General features: G+C 51.6%; 10 protein-coding genes across 10 annotated transcripts; 7 read left to right on the top strand and 3 right to left on the bottom strand.

Moving 5' to 3' along the window:
• Window positions 1–449: 449 nt before the first annotated feature.
• ALTATR162_LOCUS3948 (uncharacterized protein) lies at window positions 450–2,591 on the top strand (the record flags this gene model as incomplete). The annotated part of the gene is made up of 1 exon (XM_043311558.1): window positions 450–2,591. The coding sequence occupies one exon, from the start codon at window positions 450–452 to the stop codon at window positions 2,589–2,591; it is 2,142 nt and encodes a 713-aa protein (XP_043167493.1).
• Window positions 2,592–3,062: 471 nt separating this feature from the next.
• On the bottom strand, window positions 3,063–5,448 carry ALTATR162_LOCUS3947 (uncharacterized protein; the record flags this gene model as incomplete). The annotated part of the gene is made up of 4 exons (XM_043311557.1): window positions 3,063–4,795; window positions 4,848–5,253; window positions 5,305–5,357; window positions 5,409–5,448. The coding sequence occupies 4 exons, from the start codon at window positions 5,446–5,448 to the stop codon at window positions 3,063–3,065; spliced, it is 2,232 nt and encodes a 743-aa protein (XP_043167492.1).
• Window positions 5,449–5,807: 359 nt separating this feature from the next.
• Window positions 5,808–7,832, top strand: ALTATR162_LOCUS3946 (uncharacterized protein; the record flags this gene model as incomplete). Its single annotated transcript, XM_043311556.1, has 2 exons — window positions 5,808–6,032; window positions 6,102–7,832. 2 exons carry the CDS (start codon window positions 5,808–5,810, stop codon window positions 7,830–7,832), a joined length of 1,956 nt encoding a protein of 651 aa, XP_043167491.1.
• Window positions 7,833–8,446: 614 nt separating this feature from the next.
• ALTATR162_LOCUS3945 (uncharacterized protein) lies at window positions 8,447–9,200 on the top strand (the record flags this gene model as incomplete). The annotated part of the gene is made up of 2 exons (XM_043311555.1): window positions 8,447–8,495; window positions 8,545–9,200. 2 exons carry the CDS (start codon window positions 8,447–8,449, stop codon window positions 9,198–9,200), a joined length of 705 nt encoding a protein of 234 aa, XP_043167490.1.
• Window positions 9,201–9,771: 571 nt separating this feature from the next.
• Window positions 9,772–10,779, top strand: ALTATR162_LOCUS3944 (uncharacterized protein; the record flags this gene model as incomplete). Its single annotated transcript, XM_043311554.1, has 1 exon — window positions 9,772–10,779. The coding sequence occupies one exon, from the start codon at window positions 9,772–9,774 to the stop codon at window positions 10,777–10,779; it is 1,008 nt and encodes a 335-aa protein (XP_043167489.1).
• Window positions 10,780–11,678: 899 nt separating this feature from the next.
• ALTATR162_LOCUS3943 (uncharacterized protein) lies at window positions 11,679–15,312 on the top strand (the record flags this gene model as incomplete). Its single annotated transcript, XM_043311553.1, has 6 exons — window positions 11,679–11,787; window positions 11,837–12,171; window positions 12,221–12,525; window positions 13,241–13,377; window positions 13,431–13,950; window positions 14,001–15,312. 6 exons carry the CDS (start codon window positions 11,679–11,681, stop codon window positions 15,310–15,312), a joined length of 2,718 nt encoding a protein of 905 aa, XP_043167488.1.
• A 451-nt stretch (window positions 15,313–15,763) lies between these two features.
• Window positions 15,764–16,042, top strand: ALTATR162_LOCUS3942 (uncharacterized protein; the record flags this gene model as incomplete). Its single annotated transcript, XM_043311552.1, has 1 exon — window positions 15,764–16,042. One exon carries the CDS (start codon window positions 15,764–15,766, stop codon window positions 16,040–16,042), a length of 279 nt encoding a protein of 92 aa, XP_043167487.1.
• A 190-nt stretch (window positions 16,043–16,232) lies between these two features.
• ALTATR162_LOCUS3941 (uncharacterized protein) lies at window positions 16,233–23,090 on the bottom strand (the record flags this gene model as incomplete). The annotated part of the gene is made up of 1 exon (XM_043311551.1): window positions 16,233–23,090. One exon carries the CDS (start codon window positions 23,088–23,090, stop codon window positions 16,233–16,235), a length of 6,858 nt encoding a protein of 2,285 aa, XP_043167486.1.
• A 129-nt stretch (window positions 23,091–23,219) lies between these two features.
• Window positions 23,220–23,634, top strand: ALTATR162_LOCUS3940 (uncharacterized protein; the record flags this gene model as incomplete). The annotated part of the gene is made up of 2 exons (XM_043311550.1): window positions 23,220–23,341; window positions 23,400–23,634. 2 exons carry the CDS (start codon window positions 23,220–23,222, stop codon window positions 23,632–23,634), a joined length of 357 nt encoding a protein of 118 aa, XP_043167485.1.
• A 19-nt stretch (window positions 23,635–23,653) lies between these two features.
• On the bottom strand, window positions 23,654–24,836 carry ALTATR162_LOCUS3939 (uncharacterized protein; the record flags this gene model as incomplete). Its single annotated transcript, XM_043311549.1, has 3 exons — window positions 23,654–24,616; window positions 24,670–24,780; window positions 24,828–24,836. 3 exons carry the CDS (start codon window positions 24,834–24,836, stop codon window positions 23,654–23,656), a joined length of 1,083 nt encoding a protein of 360 aa, XP_043167484.1.
• Window positions 24,837–24,932: the final 96 nt, after the last annotated feature.

The raw sequence follows: 24,932 nt of genomic DNA, 5'->3' as shown, positions 1-24,932 counted from the left end.
TAGCGCGAGAAGCTTGATTTACGCCACGGCTAGCAGAGTGTCCACTCGCCCTCAATCCAGGCCCCGCAGTGCATCGAGCCTGCATCTGGGAGGCGATTGATTACACTCGGCACTACGGCAACATGTTGATTATTGCCGGGAGCGTGGCTGAAGATACTCCATGTGTGAGCCTTCTGCCGGACCACTATTGCACTTCGTTATCCTTATGCCACTGCTACGCTCTATCATCTTTTAACGCCCTAAGGTATATCCTCATACCGATCACGTATCAGTCAAGGAAACCACCACCCTAGTTTAATCCCAGACCTGTTCGCAACCGAGCCAGCATGCGATAGACACTGAGGCTAGGCTCACGCCCATCCATCACTGGCAATCGCCCAACTTCGCATCCAGTACAGGCCTGAAACCACGAGCCAAAAAAAGCCTGCGAGATCCCAGCGGTGCGCATCATGAGTCACAATCACATGTCGATGGGCTCTATGGGCATGTTGCCCGCCCTCACAGAATGGCCAGATTTCTACTACGCAGTAGTGGGGGCCGCAGTGGGCATCGCAACAATCTGCAACGCCTACAGCTACGTGCTCTACCGCCAAAGACTGCTCGCGGTAAGAGGAGGTTCACGCACACCTGCAAAACCGAGGTCATGGTTCGCTCTCGGGAACGCGACAGTCTTCGCCTTAATGCGCGAGGCATCCAACTTTTCCATCCGTATACCACTAAAGGGTCGCATACTCAGACTACCAACCGTCGGGCGATCATCATTGGTTGCAGCAAACATAGTTGTGCTGGTCGTTCTATGTTTGTACGGCTTCGATGTTACGGACCAATTCAGTATGGAAAACATTGGCTTCCGATGTGGTGTCGTTACGATCGCCCAACTACCCATCATCATCCTGCTAGCGGGTAAAAATAATATTATTGGGTGTCTCAGTGGTGTTAGCTACGAACGTCTGAATTGGTTACACCGATGGTGCGCTCGATGTATGCTCCTTACAGCTACCATGCACATGGGGTACTTTTTCAGTGCGTGGGCTCCGTACGACTACATCGGCTACCAACTCAAGAATAACAAGATTGTCTGGAAGGGCCTTGTCGCTTGGTGCACGCTGGCGTGGATCGTCTTCAGTTCTATGACACCTATCCGAGGATGGAACTACGAGATATTCGTCATCCAACACATCGTTTCTTTTGCGGTGTTTCTTGGGTTCGTCTACATTCATACCCCTATTGAAATGAACGGTTACGTATGGGCATCCGTTGCCATTTTCCTGTTCGACCGCGCCTTCCGCGCGCTGCGATTACTATATATCAACACGTCACTCTTCCATCCTTCGTTAAAGAAGCGGGGCCAAACAAATGGCCTTTGGGCATGCAAGGCTGAATTCACACCTCTTCCGCACAACACCACACGAATCGTTATCCCCAATCCTCCCATCAGCTGGACTCCTGGGCAGCATGTGTACCTATCCTGTCATTCCGTAGTGCCACTACAAAGTCACCCGTTTACCGTTGCATCAATCCCGGAAGATGGAAAGATGGAGTTTTACATCAAGGCCGAAAAGGGAGGTACAAAACGATTCTTTAGACATGCGGAAAAATCCGGTAGTCTCTCTGGAGCAACTACAAAGGCCAGAACAGTGGCCATAGAAGGTCCATACGGCACTTTGAGACCACTTCGCCAATTTGACAGTGTAGTTCTTCTTGCAGGGAGTACTGGCGGGACTTTTACCCTCCCGCTCCTCCGTGATCTCCTTCAAGGCTGGAAAGAGAATGCTCGTGGCAATGTGGGCAACGCCACTTCATTCTTCAAAACGCCAACAGGTGCGGCCACGCGGCATATTCGCTTCGCATGGGTCGTCAAGAGTAGAGGCCAGCTAAGTTGGTTCGCCGAACAACTTTCGTCGGTCTACACCGAATTTCGAACGCTACAAGAAACACTTCGCGACATCAAATTGGAAATGACGGTCTACATCACTTGCGATGAATCTTTCACCGAAGAGCACAATTCCTTGCTCTCAGGCATAACTGCACCCAACGCGAACACGGCGCGGCAAAACGATCCCAAGCACGGTGCAGTACAATATAGATCGCTCCCGCAGAGAACCGCATTGAACAGCGAGACGAAATCGGAGAAAGTAGCATTCCAAGAAGTCGCATCTCTCGACTCTGAAAGCCTTGATATCCAACAAACATCCTGTGGTCCAAACGGCACATGCTGCTGCCGCGCCGCCATCGATGAATCAGATTCTCCTTCAGCCGGTAAAGCAGTATGCTGTTGTTCGAAACCCAAAGCCAATGCTTCATCTCGTCCTACTTCCCTCGTACCTTCCATCCCTTCTTCTCATGAGCAAAGCAAGAGAGTCGTCGTGCATCCTGCGATAGCAGTATATTCTGGCCGACCAAAAACACGCGATATCATACGCAGGTCATTGGAACAGGCACTGGGAGAAAGTGCAGTGGTGGTATGTGGACCGCAGGGATTAGTGGCGGATGTGAAGCACGATGTTGTTTGCTTGAGTGATGAGAGGGCAGTGCATAAAGGGACTGGAGCGCAGGGTATATATTTGCATACTGAAAGCTTCGGATGGTGATGCCTTCGATTAATCAATTGTTCGTTCAACCCATCACGACGTTTGACAAGTTCATGTGTTGAAGTATGGTAATAGTAACATTCGTCGCAAAGAGATAAAATAAGAGTACAGATGCAAACCGTTTCATAGCGGTGCAACGCCTCAACGCCTATCCAATCCAACCCACAGTATCGCCAAAAAAAGATGCTAGTATGCTGACGTGGAAAATGTGACAGTAAAAAAACAAAGGTAGATGCAATGATGACAAAGGGAAGAGACGGTAGATAGGACGCGACGCGGTTGCTCGCTTTGGATCCACAATCATCAACGCCAAAACACCACTCCGTTTGGTATAAACAAAAGAAATGGCCTTTGTCTTCCATGCATCCCATCAACGCCATGGGACGTGTCAACCAATACACCCATTATTCACCTCTCGTCGTGTCGTTGTAAATGTCGTAATCGTTCCGGAGCTGTTACGGATCGTCCGTCCTATCGGACCATGCGTTTGCTGCGGACAATGAAGGGAGATGGCATGTCCGGCTCGGTATCTGGGTCCCATACTGCAGGTGGGCTGATACCGCCAGTTCTCTTGACGGGACTCCTTCGGCCACCATATCCGAAGCCCTTCTTCGCGCCACCCTCGTCTTCGCTCATGGTGTGCACTGGGATACCGCGCGCTTGTTGGAGTTCAACCAATGTGCGACCCTGAACACCGCCGTTGTTGCGCATCGCTTGTACACGGAACGCCTCGTTGCCCTTCTTCGATGGGAGACCAGCAAACGGTATCGACTTTGTTGTGGCGCCCGTCTTGCGTGGCGACGTCGATGGGTTATCGGTGGACTTGGCCTTCTGTCGAGAAGGCGATGCAGCGACAATGGGTACGGCGGAAACGGGGCGAGGCTTCGTAGTCCTGGGACCCAGGAGGTTCGGTGTACTTCCGAGTCGGGCGTTTGCCTTCAATAGTGGTGCTTGAGCGTTCGCGAGCACCTTGAATGGGTCTTCACTCATAGGACGACCACCAGAGGCGCTTCGTGCGCGGGTTGGCGATGGTAGCACGGGGAGGTCGTCGTCATCGTCAAAGTCGGCATTCCACTCGGCCTCAGTTGGCGAAGGAGGAACATCAGCTTCCCACTTCCTCGCGCCTTCCTTAGCCGCAGCGAAAATGTTTTGCTTAGGTTGTTGGTTGCGACGAGGCGAAAGGGAAAGTCCCTTCAGTGACGCATGCGCGGGTGATGGCTCGGCCATCTGAACATCCATGGGGGAATCCGGTACTTGCGTGGTGGAAGGCTGGGAGAACATTGTGCGAGCGCGAACGAGAGGGCCACGAGACGGTCGCTTTGCCTTGGGTTTTGGTGCGATGGTGACATCTTCGGTGTGGTCGTCTAGAGAAAGTGACGAGAGGTCTGTCCCACTTGCGAAGTCGGAATCTGTGCTGATGGTGTTCTGAGAACCATTCGCAACGGTACCTTCGGTCTCTGCTGAGAACAAAGCCGAAGGTTCTGTTGCCGCCATAGTGGGTGTGTTTGAACGAGGAGCCAGCTTCGGTGATGTGCTCAGACGGTTGGGGTACATCTTCAGAGCCCGCTCTACTCGCCTGTTGACCTCGCCTTCGAACGTCGCCTGGAGGTGCGCCAGCTCCTTTTGTACCCGCTGCTCTGTTTGCAGCTTCACTTGTCGCTCGATCTCCAACTGTGCCTTGACCTCCCACTCTCGTCGTAATTGGTCGTCCAACTCTTTGCGTATCCGTGAGATTGCCTCGCTGGCTTCCTTCTCTCGCTTCGCAGTCAGCATACGTTGCTGTCGGAGGTCTTGTCCCAGCTTGACGACCTCCTGCTCTTTTCGCATTAGCTTGACGATAGGCAGATTGAGAAGGGCGGCAGTATCAGGTCGGTGGTCGGGTGTTGTGTTCAGACAGCTGGCGATGACCTTTCGGAGTTCTGCCGAGTAGCAGGCAGGTATGTCAGGATATCGGCCCAGCTTGATCTTGGAAATCAGCTCGAAGTGAGTCTTCGCGTTGAAAGGTGGTGACTTGGTGCACATCTCGTATATGATGCACCCGAGTGCCCAGATGTCCGAATGCGGTCCATATTGCTCCGCCTTGCAAATCTCAGGCGACATGTAGAAGGGCGTACCGACGTAGGTGGAAGCAAAGTCGTGGGATTGGAGGATCTTGGACAGACCGAAGTCGCCCAGCTTGACACTGTTGTCATCGCCAAGGAAGACTGCGAGATGTTAGCATACAATGATGCTAGGACAAGAGAGCTGGATACTGACTATTCTCAGGCTTGAGGTCTCGATGGAGAATCATGGGCTTGCGTGGATCACGGACAGGCTTCGCATTGCCAACGAGGCCCATGACGTTGCGGCCTGCCGCAGGTGGGTCTTCACCATAATGGCAGCGGTACAAGGCGCTGACGATTTGGCTGAAGATGCTCCAGACAAACTCCTCCTCGCAAATCTGGTTCTTGTTCTTCAAGTCTCGAATGACACGTCCGAGGTCGCCGTTTCCGCAGTATTCCATGTAGAGGTGGAGGTCTTGCGATGCCTTGATGTGGTCGCGTTCGAAGTAGGCGACGATGTTGGGGTGTCGAAGCTCTTTCAGGATAGACAGCTCAGCCTGCAGCTGCTCGCGTTCCTTCTGCGACATCTTAAGATAGCTGATTTCTTTGCGGCAGAGAATCTGTGCGGCGGTTAGCAAGTCGCGCGCGCAGGCTTTGTCGTGGTAGCCTACATAGCCATCTGACTTCCGCTTGACCTTGCGAATGATACCAAAGGACCCATGGCCTATACTATGTCAGTATGCGTCTCTCGCCATATGTCAAGGTCTGTCCGTACCAATCTTCTCGAGCACATCGTACTTTTCTTCCTCGGGCATGGTGAAGGTATTGCTATTGCTCAAAAGACATGCAATTATGGAATGTAGGTAGGGGTAGCAAGCTGCTGGGTTAGTAGTGGTCGAAGGTAGTGGCGGCTGTAGATTATGTACAATGGGTGGGATGGGAGCCAAGTTTCCTTGGTGTTTGGGCCTGTTTACGCTAACGCCCGTCAACCCAGCAACGCTCGCACGCGCCTCACGTTTTGCAGTTGCCAGGTGGGACGCACCCCTGCACCCTGTCACCGCCCTTATCGATAAACACGCCGATCTCCGCCGCCACTCGTCATAGCATAGCAATCACCAGTCACTCTCTTCCAACATGTCGGCGTTAGGAAGCGAATCCACTTTTTGCCACAGCCATGGACGTCAAGAAGAAGTACGAGATCGAGGCGGCCCTCGCGACAGAGGCCCAGGCCATCTCGTCAGGCCAGCTGAAGGAAGAGAATCCGCTAGATCTGAGCGATGATTTCAGGGTCTTCTGTGAAGCATGCCGGAGGGGGGACCTGAAGGTTTGCCAGGAGATGATATCGACGGGTGTGAACATCAACGCCAGAGACAAATTCGATTATACGCCCCTTATCCTAGTAAGACCTACTTGTGCTATGTCTTAATATTTCGTTCCTTGAAAAAGAGCAATGCGCTGACCGCTGAAGGCCAGTCTATGTGGTCACTACGAAGTCATCAGATTGCTCCTTGAAAACGGCGCACTCTGCGAACGGGATACCTTCCAGGGCGAACGATGCCTGTACAACGCCCTCAACGATCGCATACGTAATCTCCTACTATCCTACGACTATGCGAAAGCTTCGAATCCACTTCAACCGCTGGCGGCACACATTACTTCGCTCCTCACGCGACCCACGCCCAAGACAACAGACATCACTATCACAGCCTATGGCCAAGAATTTCACCTGCACAAGTTCCTCCTCGCCGCACGATCGCCATACTTTGCGAAGAAGCTGGAAGCAGCACCAAACACAACGTCGTGGAAATTACCGAACACTATACCTGCAGAGTCGCTAGGTGTGGCATTGCAGTATTTGTACTTTCAGGAAGTCTCAATACGGAGAGCACTACACGGCTTGAGTGACGAGCAGGAGTTGGTGGTGCTCAATGGCATTGACAAGATTGGCAAGCAGCTGGAGATAGAACGTCTGTTCGAAGACATCACAGAAGTCTCGGATCGAAGATTGTTGCGCCAGCGACGAGCCGAGGAATTAGAGCGTGGCAGAGATCAATTAGAAAGCTGGTTCAAGAACAATGTCCTCCGGCACAAGAGGATCGTAGACACTGCACGGGTGGACAACATACAATGGGACCGGGAAAACTCCATCTTCGCCGACATACTACTTCGTGCCGACGATGACGACGAGGACCAAGATTCCGAGGACACAGAACGATCACCAGGGCCATCCGAGTCATCCACGCCACCTGTGCGAAACACTCCTGGGCCCCTTCTAGGCATACCAGTCGGATTGGGCCGCTCACGTTCCAGGTCGCCTTCCCGCCAACGAGCACCCCGTAAATCGACTATTTTCCCTGCGCACCGAGCTATGCTATTGCGGTCCGAGTACTTCCTGACCATGTTCAGCTCCCAGTTCAAAGAAGCACAAGACACGCCGCATTTGCAGATTGTGACCATCGACTGCTCACCAGCAGTTTTGGAGACTATCCTCACCTTCATGTACACCGAACGTGCTGACTTCGGTTTGGATATTGCAATCGACGTGCTCTTTGCGGCAGATCAGCTCTTCATTGAGAAGCTCAAGCAACGCGCTGCCATCATCATTTCTGCATTGGGTAACGGCGCAACCTCAGCAGTCGAGTCAGACAATCCACGGGGTGCTACAGATGCCGATGAAGCCGTGGATATCTACGAGGTTATCCGAGCTGGGTGGGACACGAGGGTGCAGCGTCTGGAAGAGTTCGCTGCACGTTATATCGCTTATCGACTGGAACACTACATAGACCAACCCGAGTTTGCAGAGCTAGTCCAAGAATCTGCGAATCGCGTCAAGGCACGTCAAGAGACTGACACTGTCGAACTCGTCGACGATATCCGGTACTACCTCTCAGAACGATTCAGACTTCGCTTTGAAGACAGCGGCCTAGATGAGATGATGGATGAGAATGCAGCCATACAAGCTAGTACTGAAGGAGATCTTGTCGACGCAATGGGCGACTTCGCGCTAGAAGATGGTATACCTGATAAGGTGCAGCAAGACGAGAACATTGCGTCGGTTGAGCAGCAAATCGCTGCTGGTGTCATTAGAAACTTGGACGGTGAGGAAGTTGGTGATGAGTTTGCTCAAGACGCGATGAATTATCAAATCTTGCTCGGGAAGATAGATACATTGCTCGAGAAGTTGAACTTGGACGCTTAGTGTTCATGTCGACCTCCGCAGCCTCTTGTAATTGAGGACGCAGATAGAAGATCTATTACGTTGAGACAGTTCATCACTGAAGTACATGCATACTTAAATGCGCACATGGACGAAGTCAAGTAAGCTATGAATGCATTCTGCCAAAACACATTGGAAGAGACGATCCACTTCTTCCGGCGCATCTAGCTAGTCGGAACCAACGATGCCGACGTTCCTGTGTCTGTCTCCTTGATGCACAGATGGGACCAGATCTCCATGGAACAGGAGTGGGCCATTCAATTGCAACAGGCCCGGTTGTTCGAACGAAGGCGCTAGGATTCTGAAAGTTTGTCGAGTATTAACACCTTGCCAAAATAGCATACTTAATGTCTATTCATCGTTACACTGACAAATTGCATCTATGTTTCGGATCTTGTAGAGGTATATTCCAATTAATCCACTTGTATCTTGCCTCCACCTTCACCTTCACCTTCACCTTCACTTTGTGATCTTGTGCCGCAAGCCTGCCAGAAAAGTTTGCTTTGATTAACTCTTGAACACAATCCTTTCTACCCACCTTTCTACCTGTCTTCCTAAACATAGCAAACAAATCTACAACGGCGACTGTGTCCTCGATGGAGGGCCAAGACATCACGCTCGGCAACACGTTTGAGCAAACTAAAGGTAGAGTACAGATTGAAGCTGTGGCGTAAATCGTTGCTAAGCTGCATAGGCATTTACGATCGAGTCCGCACTACGACTAGCAAGCGACAGCCGACTGAAGAAGCGCTTCGCCAGTGTATGCGCGAGATAGTCGCCGCACTAAAGAAACTTGGACGTCAATACTACTTCTTCGGAGTGGTATCGTGTCAGCTCCTGACGACGATCCCTCGAACCACCGCAGACGTAGATCTTGTTATCGAAAATTCCTCAAACACATTGCCGAACCCTCGCGACTGGCTCGCTGATGAGCCGTTCTTCTGGAGCAAGAGACATTCACAATACGTCTGGACCACAACGCTGGAAGAAGATGACGAAGAAGACAAGATCCTGTATCAGGGTCGCTGTTTCGTCGAGATTGACATCAACGTTGCCGGATGGGGCAGCTTCCCTCGCTTTGAGACAATTCGTGATGTACTGGTTCAGTTGCCAGGAGGCTATGGGCTCTCGCTGCCGCGGAACGAGCTATTAAAGCTGAAGTTGGCGGGCTGGGCTGAGAAGTCTCGCCGCGAGGGTCCAAAGAAACACAACGACAAGTTGGACATAGTTGCATTGCGAACAATCATGGATGTTGAAGAGGAAAGTCTGGACCTAGATAGTATGACCGCCAATATGAAGGAAGGCTTGAAGTTCTGGCTACAGGAAATGACTGATGATGCCGAGTGGTGACAGATTGGGGTTCTTCTATAGCTGCAGTGTACGAGATGAGACAGACTGCAACATATTCTGTTGAGTAGCAATGTAAGCATATTATGATGACAAAAATAGACAATGGCTGCGAGCTCGCAAAGGCTGGTTGTCGTTCAACCGTGGTTGACGACCAAGATGGACCATGGTTGTGAGCTCACAAGGACCAATTGACCCCTTTTGCTGCCTTACGGGACAGAGGAAATCGCGCTTTGTTTCGACAACCGTATGTTCTCACTAATAGTGAATTTGCTATTATAGCATAGCAGACTAAAAACCGTGAATCGCAGCTTCGGAACATGCCAAGGCTGATTTCAGGCTAGCCTACCTAGGTACCGTATAGGTGGTACATACAGTATCACCGGTACGCTACAATAACTTCTTCACAATTCGTGAGCATATATTGTAGACCGCCGACTCCCTCTCCCCTTCACTACTACGACAACAACTACGGCTTCACCTTACCTAGGTACTCTGCCACCATACTAACAACGAAACAATCACCCTTGCGCGCTTCAAGCCCTTCCGTGAACACCACAAATTCGATTCCGCCATGCTATCGCAGATGCACACCCGCGTCAAATCCTGGTGGCAACAGACACCTTTGCCAACAATTACACCTGCAGGAACGCCTAGCTTCCAGAAGTGGCACAACTTTGATCGAGAACGATGGATTCCATTTGTCAGGGACAAAACTTCTCAGCCTGGTATCAGACATCAATGGGCGGGCTCATTCCGCCTCGTGAGTTGGAACGTAAATGCGGATGCATCGTTACCAAAGTCTCGTATGTCTGCACTACTGCAGGTTATCAAAACTACAGGAGCTGCAGATGTTGTTTTCCTGCAAGAGGTATCAAGGGAAGCACTTACAGCACTGCTTGAAGAACCCTGGATACAGCAAAATTGGTACACAAGCGACGTCGATGCCTCCGCTTTTGGAAAGCAAAAGTTCATCAGCATCACCTTAGTGTCCAAGCTTTGGGTAGCCACAGATGGTATCCTGCTAGGCGCCATCTGGAGGATCTCATTACCTAGTCGTTTTGGACGAGACGCCCTGTGCTGCGATTTGCTCCTTAACTCTTCAAGCAAGCACACCTCTGGTAGAAGTTCCCTCCGGATTCGACTTATCAACGTCCACTTGGATTCATTGCCAATCAACCCGTCACTCAGGCCATATCAACTCTCTATCGCAGCGTCGTACCTCAGCGCAGCCGGCCGCGGGATCATTGCCGGCGACTTCAACCCCGTCCTCCCAGAAGACGACGACCTTGTCCGCACCAACGGTCTTACCGATGCGTGGGTACACCTTCATTCAAACGACCCAGGTCATACTTGGGGTGTATACGGTGAACAGTCATTCCCTCCAAACCGGTTGGACAAAGTTGCTCTGTTTAACCTTACCCCTTCAAGCATGGGCATCTTGCAAACGAGCGAATTGGTATTATGTAGTGAAAAGACCTCGGTTGATGTAAGGGAATCGGTTTCAAAAGCGCATTTCAGCGATCATTTTGGTCTTTGGTGTGACATTGGATGGGCAGAAGACCGACCACAGTCGGAATGATAGCTGTATGAAGATTGAGTGAGTAGAAAGTTGGCACAAAGTTTGATTTTCTGGTGAAGATTCAATGACTTTCAAATGAAAGCTTGTCCACTCTGCCACTTTTGCTGTTCACAGTAGGCACTGTAAGCACTAGATTTGAGAGCTTCGCTCGAATGAAAATAAGTTAGTCTTTGGTATAGAGCTTCGCGCGAGATTGTGAATGAAAGAAAGATACACATCAGCACCAATATATGTATGCTATGCTTTGTTTCTCTGGTTGGATGCTATGGCCCCTACCTGCCATGAGGCGTACGTCATCTTCTAACTATGCTCGAGGGAAACCGCAATCGCTAAACACTGCATGTATTTCTGGGCGACTTATGCTTTGCGCACTATGTGGTTTCACTGTAGCATCGCGCGACCCGAGAAGGTGCGTCAGTGGAGCTGAGGTGGATGTGCAAGTCTGGAGCGGAATGGGGAGGCACGCCGTATGTGGCTTTTGCACAGCGTAAGGCTGGTGGGGTGCTTAACCCGGTGAATGGAGTGGATGCTGAGTTGCTCGCACTGAAAGCAATGGATTTCGATACGGCGCTGGTTGCTGGGCTGATTTGTAGTAAGCGTTGCTATCTTAGTAGTCTGCCCATGTGTACTTCATCATTACTGTTGGTGACATCATGGTGGGGTAGCCTCGGTGCGAAGTTCCCCACCAAATGGTCGTTGCCAGCTTGACAAATACCGTAGCAGCTATAATGCGCGTCATTATCCGAGCAACTTCCCTTCTTCAAACTTCAACAACTCGGCTCTTGCTCCAACACTTAGGGAGAGCTTCAACTGCAGTGCCACGGCTGTTCACAAGCTACCAAACTGCACCTATAAGCAAACGAACGCTATTTAACCTCCCAAAACAACACATTGCCAACATGTCAACCGAATCTACACAATCGCAGGCATGCTGCAACACACCCGCAGTGGTTAGCAAGGGCTACCAGCCAAAAGGCGATTACATTGAGGTGAACGGATTGAAGACCTGTACGTCCAACACTGCGACACCACTTCGTAACCCAACTGACTTCAACAGACCAAACCGGTCCCAAGGACGCAAAGCAAGGAATTCTCGTCGTCTACGACATCTTCGGATTCTTTAACCAAACACTCCAAGGCGCGGATATCCTGGCCTACACTGACAGCCAGAAGTACCAAGTTTTCATGCCTGATTTCTTCGAGGGAAACCCAGCCGACATCTCCTGGATGCCACCGGATACCAAGGAAAAGGAGCAAAAGATGGGCGAGTTCTTCAAGTCGCAAGCTGCGCCGCCAAAGACACTACCGCGCATCCCGAAGATTGTCGATGAGCTTAGCCAGAAGAATGGTATTGAAAAGTGGGCCATCGTTGGTTTCTGCTGGGGCGGAAAGGTATGGTGAAGCTTTATTCTGCGATGGTGTATCGCCTAACGTGATACAGATCGTCAACTTGTCTTCCATGGAGGGCACAAAGTTCAAGGTCGCAGCAGCATGCCACCCCGCCATGGTTGCTGGCGACGACGCTCCTGGCATCAAGATCCCCTACATCATGCTTCCCTCGGGCGACGAGTCCAAAGATGATGTCAAGAAGTGGGAGGAGGGCATCAAGGTCCCTCATGTTGTGGAATGGTTCCCAGATCAAATCCACGGCTGGATGGCGGCGCGCAGTGACCTTGAACAGGAGAAGGTCAAGAAGGAGTATGAGCGCGGTTACAAGATGGTGTTGGATTTCTTCCACAAGCACATGTGAGTTTGATGCGAGGCCTCGAGTAGTGTAGAGTAGGATGCTGAGTTCGCTAGGGGTTCCGAGGCGAAGCTCTAGTGAGATGGCTCGTAATGTCGATAATGAGTGATATGATATGGTTGTATGGCATCAAACCAGTCTTTCGATACTATGAATAACCACACGAGCATGTTATCGGCGGCCTTGAAACCGTCCCAACGGCGAAAATGGCAGATGCAAGATGCTTGCGACGCTCATTTGGTGCTTACAAGTCAATCAATCTCCAAACCGCTCATTGATAATTGATTTGTTCGATTCATCGCCAATGTGGAAAAGGTCCGATGGAGTCTGACTGAGCACGTCGCAGAGCGAAAGTAGGGTGTGGGGCTCTTCGCACGTGGGGTTACTCCATGGGGCCGTGTGCATTGGCGTAGAACGGCGGTTTAAAGGCCGAGGGCATGTCGGCAATTGATCACGTTGTGGACGAACACGCAGGTGTCGCAGGTTATCTTGGAGCATTGGGCGTACTTCGGCTTACTTTGATCGCGACTTATCTTTTCGGCGTTTCTCTGTGTTTCTCTTCCATACGTCCTTCATTCACAAGATACAGAAAGTAGAAGTCATCATGGCTCTCGGTGCGTGTTCCTATTCCGTGTAGTAGCAGCCGCGGCGCGCTTGTCACGTCAACCCTCAACCCTCTCTCTACGCAACTCATGTCGTGCATCTAAACTAACCAAGCTTTGAAGCACCCGTAGCAGGCGCAATCGCAGGCGTTACTGCAGCTGCCGCTTACATCGACGCCAAATACCACATTACCAAAGACCTCAAGAGCCAACGCGTCCTGAAAGCTGCCGCGCGCGATCTCGAGAAGAATGGTAAGCCCAAGCTCCATAGGCCCTCGGCCTACCGCATTCTAATAGGATACCAGCACGAGGCAAAGGCCAGTCCCTATGGTACCAGTTCGAAGCCCAAGTCCGCCGCTTGCCCTCGACCGAAGAGTGCATCTGGTCTCGCAACGGTTGCTACACATGGGCCGAAACCTACGCGAACGCCTGTCGATATGGCCAATACCTGCGCCAGAATGGCGTTGTCCCCGGGCAGCTCTTTGCCATGTACATGATGAACCGACCCGAATTCCTCTTCGCACATCTGGGGGGCTGGAGCATAGGAAGCGCGCCGGCGTGGATCAACTACAACCTCGCAGGCGATGCGCTGGTGCACTGCTTGAAAGTGAGTGGCGCCAAGGTGTTGCTTGTGGATGAAGATCAAGAGTGCAGAGATCGTATCGAGGCTGTCAGAGAGAGGCTGGAGAGCGAACTGGGCATGACTATTCTGATCCTGGACACGGGCTTGAAGGGTGAGATATCTAGGCTGGAACCCACAAGGCCTGAGGATGAGCTTAGGGTGGGCATGAAGGGGAAGTTCCCACTCTTCCTGTTCTATACAAGGTCAGTGAGAACCATGGCTCTTGTGGCTGGAACGATGCTGATTATGACAGTGGCACCACTGGACACCCGAAAGCTTGCCCCTTCGAGACGCAAAGAGCGGTCGGCTTGACTCAACGTGTAGGTGCTATGGGACTGAAGTCAGGGCCCAACGGCGACAGGTGGTATGTTTGCATGCCTCTATACCACGGCACTGGTGGCACGACAGCACTCGTCTGTATGGTCACCGGTCTCACATGCTGTATCGGCACCAAGTTCTCGACATCCAGGTTCTGGACCGACGTACGTGATTCGAGATCTACCGCCATGGTCTATGTAGGAGAAACCGCTCGCTACCTTCTCAATGCCCCTCCTAGCGATCTGGATCGGAAACACAACGTCAGAGCCATGTTTGGAAACGGCCTTCGCCCCGACGTATGGCAGCGCTTTGTCGACCGCTTCGGCATCGAAGTTGTCGGTGAATTCTTCAACAGCACAGAAGGCGTCATGGCGCTGTTCAATGGTTCTCGAGGACCCTTTACTGCCACGTCAGTCGGACACCAGGGTCTCATCGATCGCTGGCGCACCCACAACACCTATGTTCCCATCGAGGTCGATATTGTAACAGGAGACCTCCTCCGTGATCCCAAGACCGGCTTCTGTAAACGAAAGGCCTACGAGGAGGGCAGCGAGATCCTCGTTCAGATGCCAAGCGAGCAAGCTTTTGTCGGCTACTGGAACAATCCTGAGGCCACTGAGAAACGTTTCGAACGCAACGTTTTCAGGAAGGGCGACCTCTATTACCGCACTGGCGATGCTTTACGCCGTGATGCTGATGGCCGTTGGTTCTTCATGGACCGTCTCGGTGACACCTTCCGCTGGAAATCCGAAAACGTGAGCACAGCAGAAGTCAGCGAAGCACTCGGCTCCTTTCCAGGAATTCAAGAAGCGAACGTCTACGGCGTTGAAGTGCCTGGCTTCGATGGCCGAGCAGGTTGTGCAGCCATCCACATCGACCCTGCTCATCTCGACTCCTTCAACTTCAACGCGCTACTTGCGCATGCGAGAGAGAAGTTGCCAAAGTATGCGGTACCTGTTTTCTTAAGGGTACAGAAACAACAAACGACGATGCATAATAACAAGCAGAACAAGGTTCCGTTGAGGAATGATGGCATTGATCTGAGAAAACTTATGGAAAGGGCGGACAAAGAGGCCAAGGAGCAAGGGAAAGAAGAAGCGGAATACGATACTATGTACTGGCACCCTGCTGCTCTTGGGTCGGGCAAGGGCCAGACCGGTGCGGATGATGGCTACGTTGTATTCACCATGGCGGATTGGGACTTGCTGAAAGGAAGCGTGGATGTGGAGGGCGGTGCCAAACTGTGAGCTTTTTCTGTAGTTGTGTGCTTGGAGTTTGTAGCTGCTAGCGTTCTTGTTCGCAATATATTGTATATCTACATCCCCCCCGGACCCTGGCGATGAATCTGGATAACCATGGATGAAAGGCCCCGAATAGACTTATATGTTTTCCAGCACACCGCACATAGTAGGCCAGTGTTCCATCTCACATAAGTACCTTGCGTAGATGCACTACTTTGCATTTCACTGTAACCCTTCGTATGCCATGTCAATTCCTAGGACTAATACACCGCCCTGTTTTGCCAACTTGGACCTTTCGAACATGGCATCCCTCCACTTTTTCCGCGCTCAGTAAGTCTTCCACTTGGAAAGGTTGATACTACCAAGCTCCTGGCGGCTATGGAGCGATCCCTCGAGCCTGTCATGGACGTTTTCTCTAGCCAAGAGGCTCTCGACACGCAGCGCGCATAAGGACAAGATGAAGTACTTTGTCAACGCCATTACCAAGGCTGTGATTGAGCGCCATCTTGTCGAACCACTCCCTGATCTGGTTCTCTCGCCCTTGGTCGTCACCGAGATGGCCGAGCAGGAGGTTGCATTTGTTGCGGCTGAGCCAGTCGAGGCCGCACAGCAGCGCGCATATTTGGACAACAAGATGGGCATGTCGGAGAAGGGTATCAGCTCAGCTATCGGGTTGATCCGTTCAAACGTACCGAAGCCAAAGCAGCATATGGAGGAAGCAGGAATGAAATGGTAGTTGTGATATGTACCACTTTCTGAATGTAAAATTTGTACGTTATGAGAACCGCCTATTTACACCGTCGGGCGCCGAACCATAATGCATATAGCCATCAATGACATGCTGTTCTCGTTTGATTGTTGATATGATTACTTATGTAACTAAAAGAGACCAATTCACGCCGTTTTATGCCGCTAAATTCAAATCGCTAAACTACAAAATCGTACGCAAAGTTCCCTTCCCCTTCGTCATCATGGCATGATCGTTCTTCATCGCGGTATATATCCCTCAACACAGATTGAAATCTTTGAATCTCACCTTCCAGTCTTACCCGCTCCTCTTCCGCACTTCCAATATCGAAGAGCACTTCTCTGCGAGCATGACCTTGGCCAAACCATATAGAGCCGCTGCTCTCGCTCCAGTTTGTTCTCAGACCATCTTCCAAGCCGCGTCGGCAGAAGGCTAGTAGTTCTGTGTGCTGCTTCTCCTGGGGTGGCGCATGTGCATCGCCGGCATAGGAGGGAATCGTCTCGGGCGTTGTGCCTTCGAGAAGTTGGGTGATGAAGATGCTGAGCTGGTCCATGTATGTGATGAGCGGTGGTTCGTTGAGATGTGCGGAGGGCATGGTGCGACTGCATATGTATTCGAGTGGTGAGAGAATTGATACCATGACTCTCAGCATGTGTGCAAGCGCAGCGATGACGTGGGGTTGTTGGAGCCAACGTTGGTTATCCTTGAGCTGTTCTGTTCCGCGGATGAAGGCATGCGAAACCGACACAATACAGCCAATGATGGATGCGAGGCTGTCAGGTTGCGTGACACGAAGATCAAAAATCATTGTGTCCAGGATCCAGGGAAGCGCTTGTAGTATTGGTGTAGCGATAGCTATAGCTGTGCTTGATGAAAACGCTTCTTCCAGGTATGCCGGAAGGACACCTTGCAGCAGTATTGATCGCAATGCGACCCTATCGACAGTCGGAGCCTCGTCAGTACACAGAGCAGTCGTCAGCTGGTTGACAAGATACATCTGCTGGTTGTCGGCAGCGGCCTGTTGCACGACCGTCTGTATGAATACTGATAGTTGTTTCGCAGTTCCTAAGTCTGATAGCTTAGGCGCGTACCCACAAAGGCGAGCCACAACATACGTGGGATCCCCAGCCGGTAGTGGAAAAGCGACGGAGTCCGTGAAGAAGGGTAGCACAGAACATATATCGCTCGTGTATTGCTTGAGGAATTGAACAATCTTCTGCACGAACTCGACATATGCGCCGGTCACCGTCGTGCCTTGACGAAGCTGCTGATAGTTGTACTTCATGGTTGTCATGAAGTCCTTCAGCATCGACGCATACAATCTCTTCGTATCACCAAGGCGCGCCGGCTCAGCTTGAGTAATGGTCCGAACATCCTCGCGCATGTTGGAGAGAATGCTGGATATCAGTGCGAGGCGCCGCGTACGTAAAGTATCGGCGGTGATGTCCCACTCATTGGTTTCCAGATCGCGGAAGAAGGGTAGGTTCTGCATAAGCGGATGATGATCATCCGTTCGCGCAATGGCATATAACAGTCGATGTTGGAACCTAAGCATCGACTCTCGTTCGATCAAGCATACCATCAGGGCTTGGAAGAAATCGTGGCGATGCTCCTTGTAGGCGGCTGAGTCGCAGTCGATGAGGGCGGCCATGAAGTATGGACCGAACTTGCGGGTCTGCTCGGTGTGTCGTAGCTGTTTCCACGATACTTGACTGAACGAATCCAGGTAGTATGACCATGATCTTTCACCTAATGCTACCTGGGCTTCTGCGATCCGAACCCATGTATCGATACAGTCCATGAGGAGATTCTCGTCGGGTGAGTTTTCCGCACCAAAAGCGTTAGACAGTAGATGCCAGAGGGGCGTCTGAATGAAGTCGAGACATGATTGCTGGACCACCTTTGCAGGGACGTCAAAGTCGATATCTTCCAAATCATCCATATCAGGGAAGTCACCGTAATCTTGGCTTTCCTCACTTGTCTGTTGACTTGTGTCCTTCTTTGAGTGGGCTTTTTGTAACTTTGCATAATCCTGAAGAACCTTCATGGTGTCGCGAATGACGTTGACAAGGCGACGGTCTTCCAGATGAGGGAGCTCAAGCAGACGCATGATGTCGGAATCAATGAGGAAGGTCCTCACAGATGACTGATCTCTTGCATGCTGGGTTGCTCTATTCATCCCAGCAATGCAGTCTCGTAGTGTCGCAATGACCTGCTCTTGGTTCCTCTCCATCGTTTGGCGGACCATGATTGCAGAGACATCAGTAGTACCATCCAGAACGCCAGACTTCAAGTAATCATCTGCTTCTGTTTTGGCCAGCTTGTACTGTCTTAGCGTTTGGTGCATAATGTCCTTGTGCCATAACGCAAATGGCTGGGCAGAGGTATACGGCTCCTCGGTCGACAGCTGAAATGTAGTGAGGTTGGCCCAGGCTCGAACGCTGACTCTACATGCCTCGCGGTGAGAGCTCTCATGGTTGACAAGATCGCGAATATGATCTAGCTTTGGTCGACAGGTTGGTGGCGCAGCCCAGTAGAGCGTAGAAAGTAGGTCATGATGGTTGCGGAGTGCTGCCAGATTCTCTTCGTCCAAGGGCTGGTCTTTTGGATAAGCACGCCCATGGTTAGGTAAAGAGCGAAAGACAAAGCTGCGAATCTTCTTCTCGGGATAGGCCTGCGTCATACCCTGAAGGCCCAAAGCAAGACATTTCAATGCGATGTGGAAGGAGTTCTCGTTCTGCTCGACATTGAACGATGGACTTGTTGCGAGATTATTGAGAAAAGGTACTGATCCGATACTTGGTTCCCGTCGCAGGCTCTTGAGGCCGTTTTTGCCGAAGAAATCAAATACGGCATTGAGCATCAGCTCCGGACGACTCCAATGCCAGTGAGTGATCAATCGATGGCATCGTGTGAGGTTGGCACGCACATATTCATTGAGTGACGTGCTGTACTTCCTGTGGGTACTGGGGTATAACTCGAATAATCGGCGCAAGAGATCTCGGATGCACGTCCAATTGTCCCTTTGAAAGGTCTCTCGCCGGCTCCTGAGCGGTATGCCGGATGGATCGATCTCGTTGTAGGGAAGGAAAGTGAATATCGAGGCCCAGGTAGTTTCGAAGATAGGCAAAGAGGTAGCGATAGCGAATTTGGAACCAAAGTCGTGGCTGACCAAATCCCAAAAACTACATCCTGGCATGTCCATCTCATCCAATACGTGCATGCAGATGACCACACTTTCAACAACAACTTCGGTCTCCTGTATCCCCTTCTCGCGTACGGAATGTCGCTTATTTTGCTCCAGAAATTTGCCCAGACTGGGTATACCATGTCGCACCAGCTGCGTAATGACATTCTTGGACAAGCTTTTCACAAGACCAACGACCTCGACTTGTTTGCCTTGATCAATAGTGGGGTGTTGAGCAATGCAATGAGCCTGAAAACTTGCAACGAGGAGGTAGGCCATAGCACGTATGACACCATGAACAAGGCTAGGAATCTGACCATTGGTAACACTTTGGGCAACCAACAAGCTGTCAAAGAGTGATTGACATAGCCGCATCAACTTGGACACATAGTCATTTCGATCAATCGGGTCCAAGAAGCTGAGATGATCGGTTACGTAGCTGATGAGTGACCGTACCAATCGAACCAAATGCGTCAGGCTTTCGTAGACTGATGATGGGGTGTCAGATTCAGATCCCTGATTTTCCAGAGGTTCAGACACCGCTTTCACAAGATCCTGCAACTTTGAGAACGTCTCGTCGTTCCATGGACCACATCTGATAGACAGCGCACCATGACTAATGGTGCAATAACCAGCCATATCGTCAAGATTGCGACCGTTGGACTTGCCGACGAGTAAAGCTCGGCGAAATTCGTCGGACCCGATGAAAGTAGACGAGTGAAAGTATGTGTCGGCTGCAAGCGAGTAAACATCGAACGTGATGGGGTACCGAGTGCCATGAGGACCCAAGCCATGGAGTATTGGCAAGCCTTCTTCGCTTTTGGCTTCCTGTACTTGAAGAACGTCAGTAGTTTGAAGTATCTCCTGAACTGTCGGCTCGCTCGGCTGACGATATTCTCGTGCGTCGACATCAATTCTTTGCGCTTGGACCTTTCGCTTCAGGCGTTTCTTGTATGGAGGTTGCTGCGGTCTTGAGTTTTCTGTTTGGTTTTCTCCTACGTCTATCGCAGAAGGGAGGGGCGGCAGTTCAGTGCTGTCGTCTGCGAGATATCGAGCTAACTGTGGGTTTACGAAAGGCTGTTCACTGGGAAGCTGAAGACCAAACTGCTGATCAACACGAAGTAGGCCCTTTTCGAATGCGATCTTCCTGTGGCCGCGGCCAAAGTCGTTTTCATCACCTTCTAGTTGCGCGGCTCTGAAAGGAAGAGGCGCCCGACGCACAACCCGTCTTGGATCCTTGTTTGGCTGGGCACGTTTTTTTCCTCTTTGTGTGGATGTTTTAGTCTGAGTCTGAGTCGTGGAGCGTTGGAATATATGAAGGCCCGTAGGGACGGATTTACGTGAGCGTGGGCGAGAGACGTCCATTGCGGCTTCGGATCGCATGTCGAGTTCTTTTAAAGATCCTCCATCAGTCGCTGAACGCTGCTCTGCAAGCTGCTGATTATCGATCCTGTTGGTCAAAGGATGCCGTGGTTTTCGTTGCCACGGCGTGACGTTTGCTTTTGGTTTTAGCGTTCCTTGCCGCCATTGTTGGAGAGTCATGTTGGCTTCTTCTGTATCCTCGGCATTATGGAGTCGTATCTGTTTGTTTCGTGGGCGTTGACGGGCTAAATCTGGTCTTTGGAGGGCTTGCCGTCTGGCGATCCTGAGGAATTGCGGTATTTCATCAGCTCGCCGAGATGGCGAAAAGTCAACATCGATGACACTCATGGCAGGCAGAGGAGTCTTGCGTGGTTTTCTGGAACTGGCATGCTTTCCTTTCCCAGATTGTACCCCAGACAGTCCTCTTTCGTTCGCTACACCCTTTCCCACGCCATCTGATGATCTCACTTTCTTAGGTTTTCCAAACGCGTCTGTAAGCTTGGTCTGTCTTTTCCGCTTTGGTCCGGTTCCACCGAGCGTCGGAAGGAGTAGACGATCGTGCTCCATGTCTGACAAGTTGTCATCAGCATAACGATCCTCAAACATTGCAGCTAGTGCAGACGCATCGGCCACAGAGTCGTGCACCTTCTGCAAAGATTGGGGAACAGGAGGTCTTGGCCCATCATCTGAATCGTCAGATATGACGACAGGGCTTCTTGACGGTGTGTTAGAAGCTGGACTTTGTCGGGTTTGGCCGGCAGGTCTCATAATCCTTTGAGCAACCCCACGCACGGGCGCAGTCGGCGCAGGGGAGACAGCTGCGTTCATACGCGCCCGGTCTCGTTCGCGTTGCTCAGCCTGCCGTCGCTCTTGTGCCTGACGATCTTGTCGCAACCAAGAGGCAGGCAGCACTCCCTTGATCTTTCTGCCTGCGTATCTGATCTCATTATCGCTTTTCTCTGCTTCACTAGCAGACTCTGCGGCCGAAGATGAGCTATCTGTTAACACTACTCTTGTCGGTCGACGAAGCTGTCCACCAGACCTGTGTATACTCCGTGTGGCCTGCTCAAAATCTGATCCCAGCAGGGTTTGAGGATCTTCTTGCATGACTGATGAGGTGGAAGGTGTAGGCAAGTTGGGTGCTGGTGTCGTTATACGTAGCGTGCCTGGACGGCGAGCTGACGTGTTCCCGTTCAACGGCGGACTGCTTGAGTATGGAGGTGAATTTGGAGGGATTGACCAGATATCACGCCGCATGTCACCGTCTTCGAAAATACTTGTTGGTGCCGCTATAGCCTGAGTGGACGAGATATTGAGCTTTCTACGCTTGGCTGCATGAGGAGGACGGAGTTGTGTAGACGAAATACGTCTTGCAAAGCCGGAAGCAGGGCGATGAATAGGGTCTTTCCTCGGCCGTGGTATTATAGGTGTGGAAACAGGTATTTCAACATCTGGGGGGCTGCTCATAGGGCTTTCATTCGGATTGAATTCCTGCTCCTGGGTCTCGTCATTCTGCTGTCTACGATGGCCCTGGGGGGATCGTGACCGCTCCCTTCGCACAGGCTTCAGCCCTCTGCTCTGTACCTCTCTTCGATACATCTCTCCCTCCAACGCATACGGATGCATTTGAATGGGCTTCCGTTGGCGCAATTCACGTCTTGCTCTATCGTCGGCAATCTGTCTCTGCAAAGCGGCCGAGGCTGGTATGACCACCTGAACTGCCGTACGTCGATGGGGCTCGGCAAAAGCAATGGGAGGCGACTCAATATCCGTCGGTGGATCTGAGAGATCTGAGGAATCATCGTCGGAATTATCAGACAACGGTGCGATGCCGAATTTATGAAGTAGCCCTGAAGCCTGTTTGGGATTTCCTGTATCTCCCGCAGTGATTGGTTGTATTGGAACGATCGAGTCGCCGGAATTAGGCACGGCATGATGGTCGTCAAGTTGAGGTATGGATACGGCGGAGCTTGGCTGGAAGATTGGCGATGTCAGGCGCTGGGATGATGGAGGAGGTCGTATAGTACGTCGATTGATTGGCATAGGTGAGCCTAGTAGCGGATCGGGACTCTCGGTGAGCTCGCGTCTGACACTATGCGTGGATTTGGGCGTGAAGGGAGATGGCGTGGGACGTCTGGGCGAGCAACGTTTGGTGGGCGTCGTAACAACCTTGTCCTGCTCTTCTACCCCTCCAGTATCTTGCAAAGCATGGCTCTTTCCTCTATCTTCTCTGTCAACCCCTCGTTCCGCTTCCGTAGCCTCTTCATGCCGTCTGATCGCGTCGACGCCATCTTCGACGCGCTCGACGCGTCCACCCAGGCTAACATTCTGCCTGGAACCCTGACTCTCAAGCTGAGACTCGTCTTCTTCCTCATCCGAGTCCTGGACAAAACCTTTCTGTCGCCATTTGAACATTTGGACGCGCCTGCATGTCGTACCGGAGTTCGAGGCTGGCGGGGTGAGGTTTTGGGTGATGGTTGATGGCATGGCGCGTCGTCCCGTGCTCCGCTTAGCGCGTGCTGGGGGCGGAAGAGGGCTGAACTTTTTGCCCGCGGAAGTGCTTTCGTCATACACGCCAAATTCGAGAACCAGCAATCCGCGCAGCGAGCAAACAAAATGGCGGGGCGTATTCTTCCAGTCGCGCTGGCGACGATAGTTGGTGTATCAATTGGAGTAGCTACCTTTGATGGAGAGTTCAAGAAACAACGAATAGCACGAATGGAGGAAGAGTACAAACGGTACACAGGCTCCACATGCGCTTTCTCTTGCGTTCACTCACACTCACACTTGTTCCAGGGAACTCGCCGCTGCCGCTGCTGCAAGCACCGCAAATCCCACACCCGCAGCCTCGAGTAGCATAGCTTCCTCGCCTTCCACACAGCTACAGACTACGAAAGAGGAGGCCGTAGCCTCTGCACCTGCTGATAACTCGTGGTCGAACAAGCTCGGACTCTGGGCATGGAAGAAGGACAACAAGTCGGAAAGTGCGACGGCGACTAGCAACGTTAAACATCCCAAAGGCAAGCCCTGATGGGTATTGTAGATGGCATTTAAAGATTCAGTCGACGCTCGAGATCATCCCACCGCCCCCGCCGCAGCGGATCTAAACGCTTCAGCTCGTCTAGCCACGACTTCATATCTTTTGTTGTAAACGATCCGGTTCCTGCGTCCACGTCCAAGTACGCCTCTGCAAGTCCAAGCAGCGCCTCGTATATCCACTTGCAATCCGCCTCGTCCTCCAATATCTCCCTGATATACTCCATCTCGTGCTCGTAGTATTTTTGTCGCTCGCCGTTGGTCAGGTCCTGAACGACAAGCGAATCCGGTGGACATGACGGAGACAATATCGAGAGGAGGTACTGGTGGTAGAACCATATAGACTGATCGAAAGGATCGGTGTTTATGGCTTCGCATATCAGAGCTAGTTCTGAGTCGAGGAATGCGCGGCGCGCTTTGGCGTCTGCATGGCGCTCGTAGAGAATCTTGGGGATAAGCTGGCTGCGGTTGTGCCAGGCGGAGAAGTTGGATAGATTGGTCTTGATCATTTTGGTCGTGTACTCGAACTCGGACTCTGTAAGGCTTCTTGGGGTAATACCGGTCGCGGGAATGTCTTCAGATGTGGCCAGGCGCTCGATCTGCGACACCACGAAGCGTCTATAGCCCCAAGCATGAAAATTGCGACTGTCTGCGTGTAACATCTTGTTTATGAGTTGTAGTTCTCCTGACCAAAGCTTATGTGCTGCTTCCGCGCCCATCAGCGCCTCCCCTTCACGCAGAAGCCAGTTTCTGTGGTTCCATATCCAATAGCACTTGGGGAATTTCCGTAACAGCGCAAACGTGAGCTGCAGGTCGCCCTGCAAGAGGTCGTCCGGCGGTTGCTCAGGAGTGTCTGACGTTACCAGCGCCATCAAGACGCGTCTTCGGTGGTTCCATATCGTGTAATATTCGGGGTTCTCGTTCAAAAGTTTGGTGACAAGGCCCAAGACCTCGATGGTATACTGCTTCTCTGCAACCTGAAGAGTGATTTTCAACAGCAATCAACGCAACCTGATTTTGATTCCCATACCTTTGTGTTCACCAGATCGGCCAAACCTTTGTAATCCGCGATTTGTTGAAGCTCCTTCTGTCGCGCTTCTTCTGATCGGATTACCGGGCCTGACCCGCGAGATATACCGTGCTATACATGTCAGCGAACATCATCAACCGACCCTCATGTCAACATACACTTGCCATGTATTCCTGCGCGGTTGAGAACGCTTGGCCGTTGTTTCCTGAGACTGCAGCCTCGGCGGGATGTTGCCCCACTACACGAGTGGAGCTCCTGCCCCT

The sequence above is a fragment of the Alternaria atra genome (assembly GCF_907166805.1).
Source record: "Alternaria atra isolate CS162 genome assembly, contig: 23, whole genome shotgun sequence".
Taxonomy (NCBI): domain Eukaryota; kingdom Fungi; phylum Ascomycota; class Dothideomycetes; order Pleosporales; family Pleosporaceae; genus Alternaria; species Alternaria atra.
Note: the sequence above shows the minus strand (reverse complement) of the source record. Positions and strands in the feature narration are given on the sequence as shown.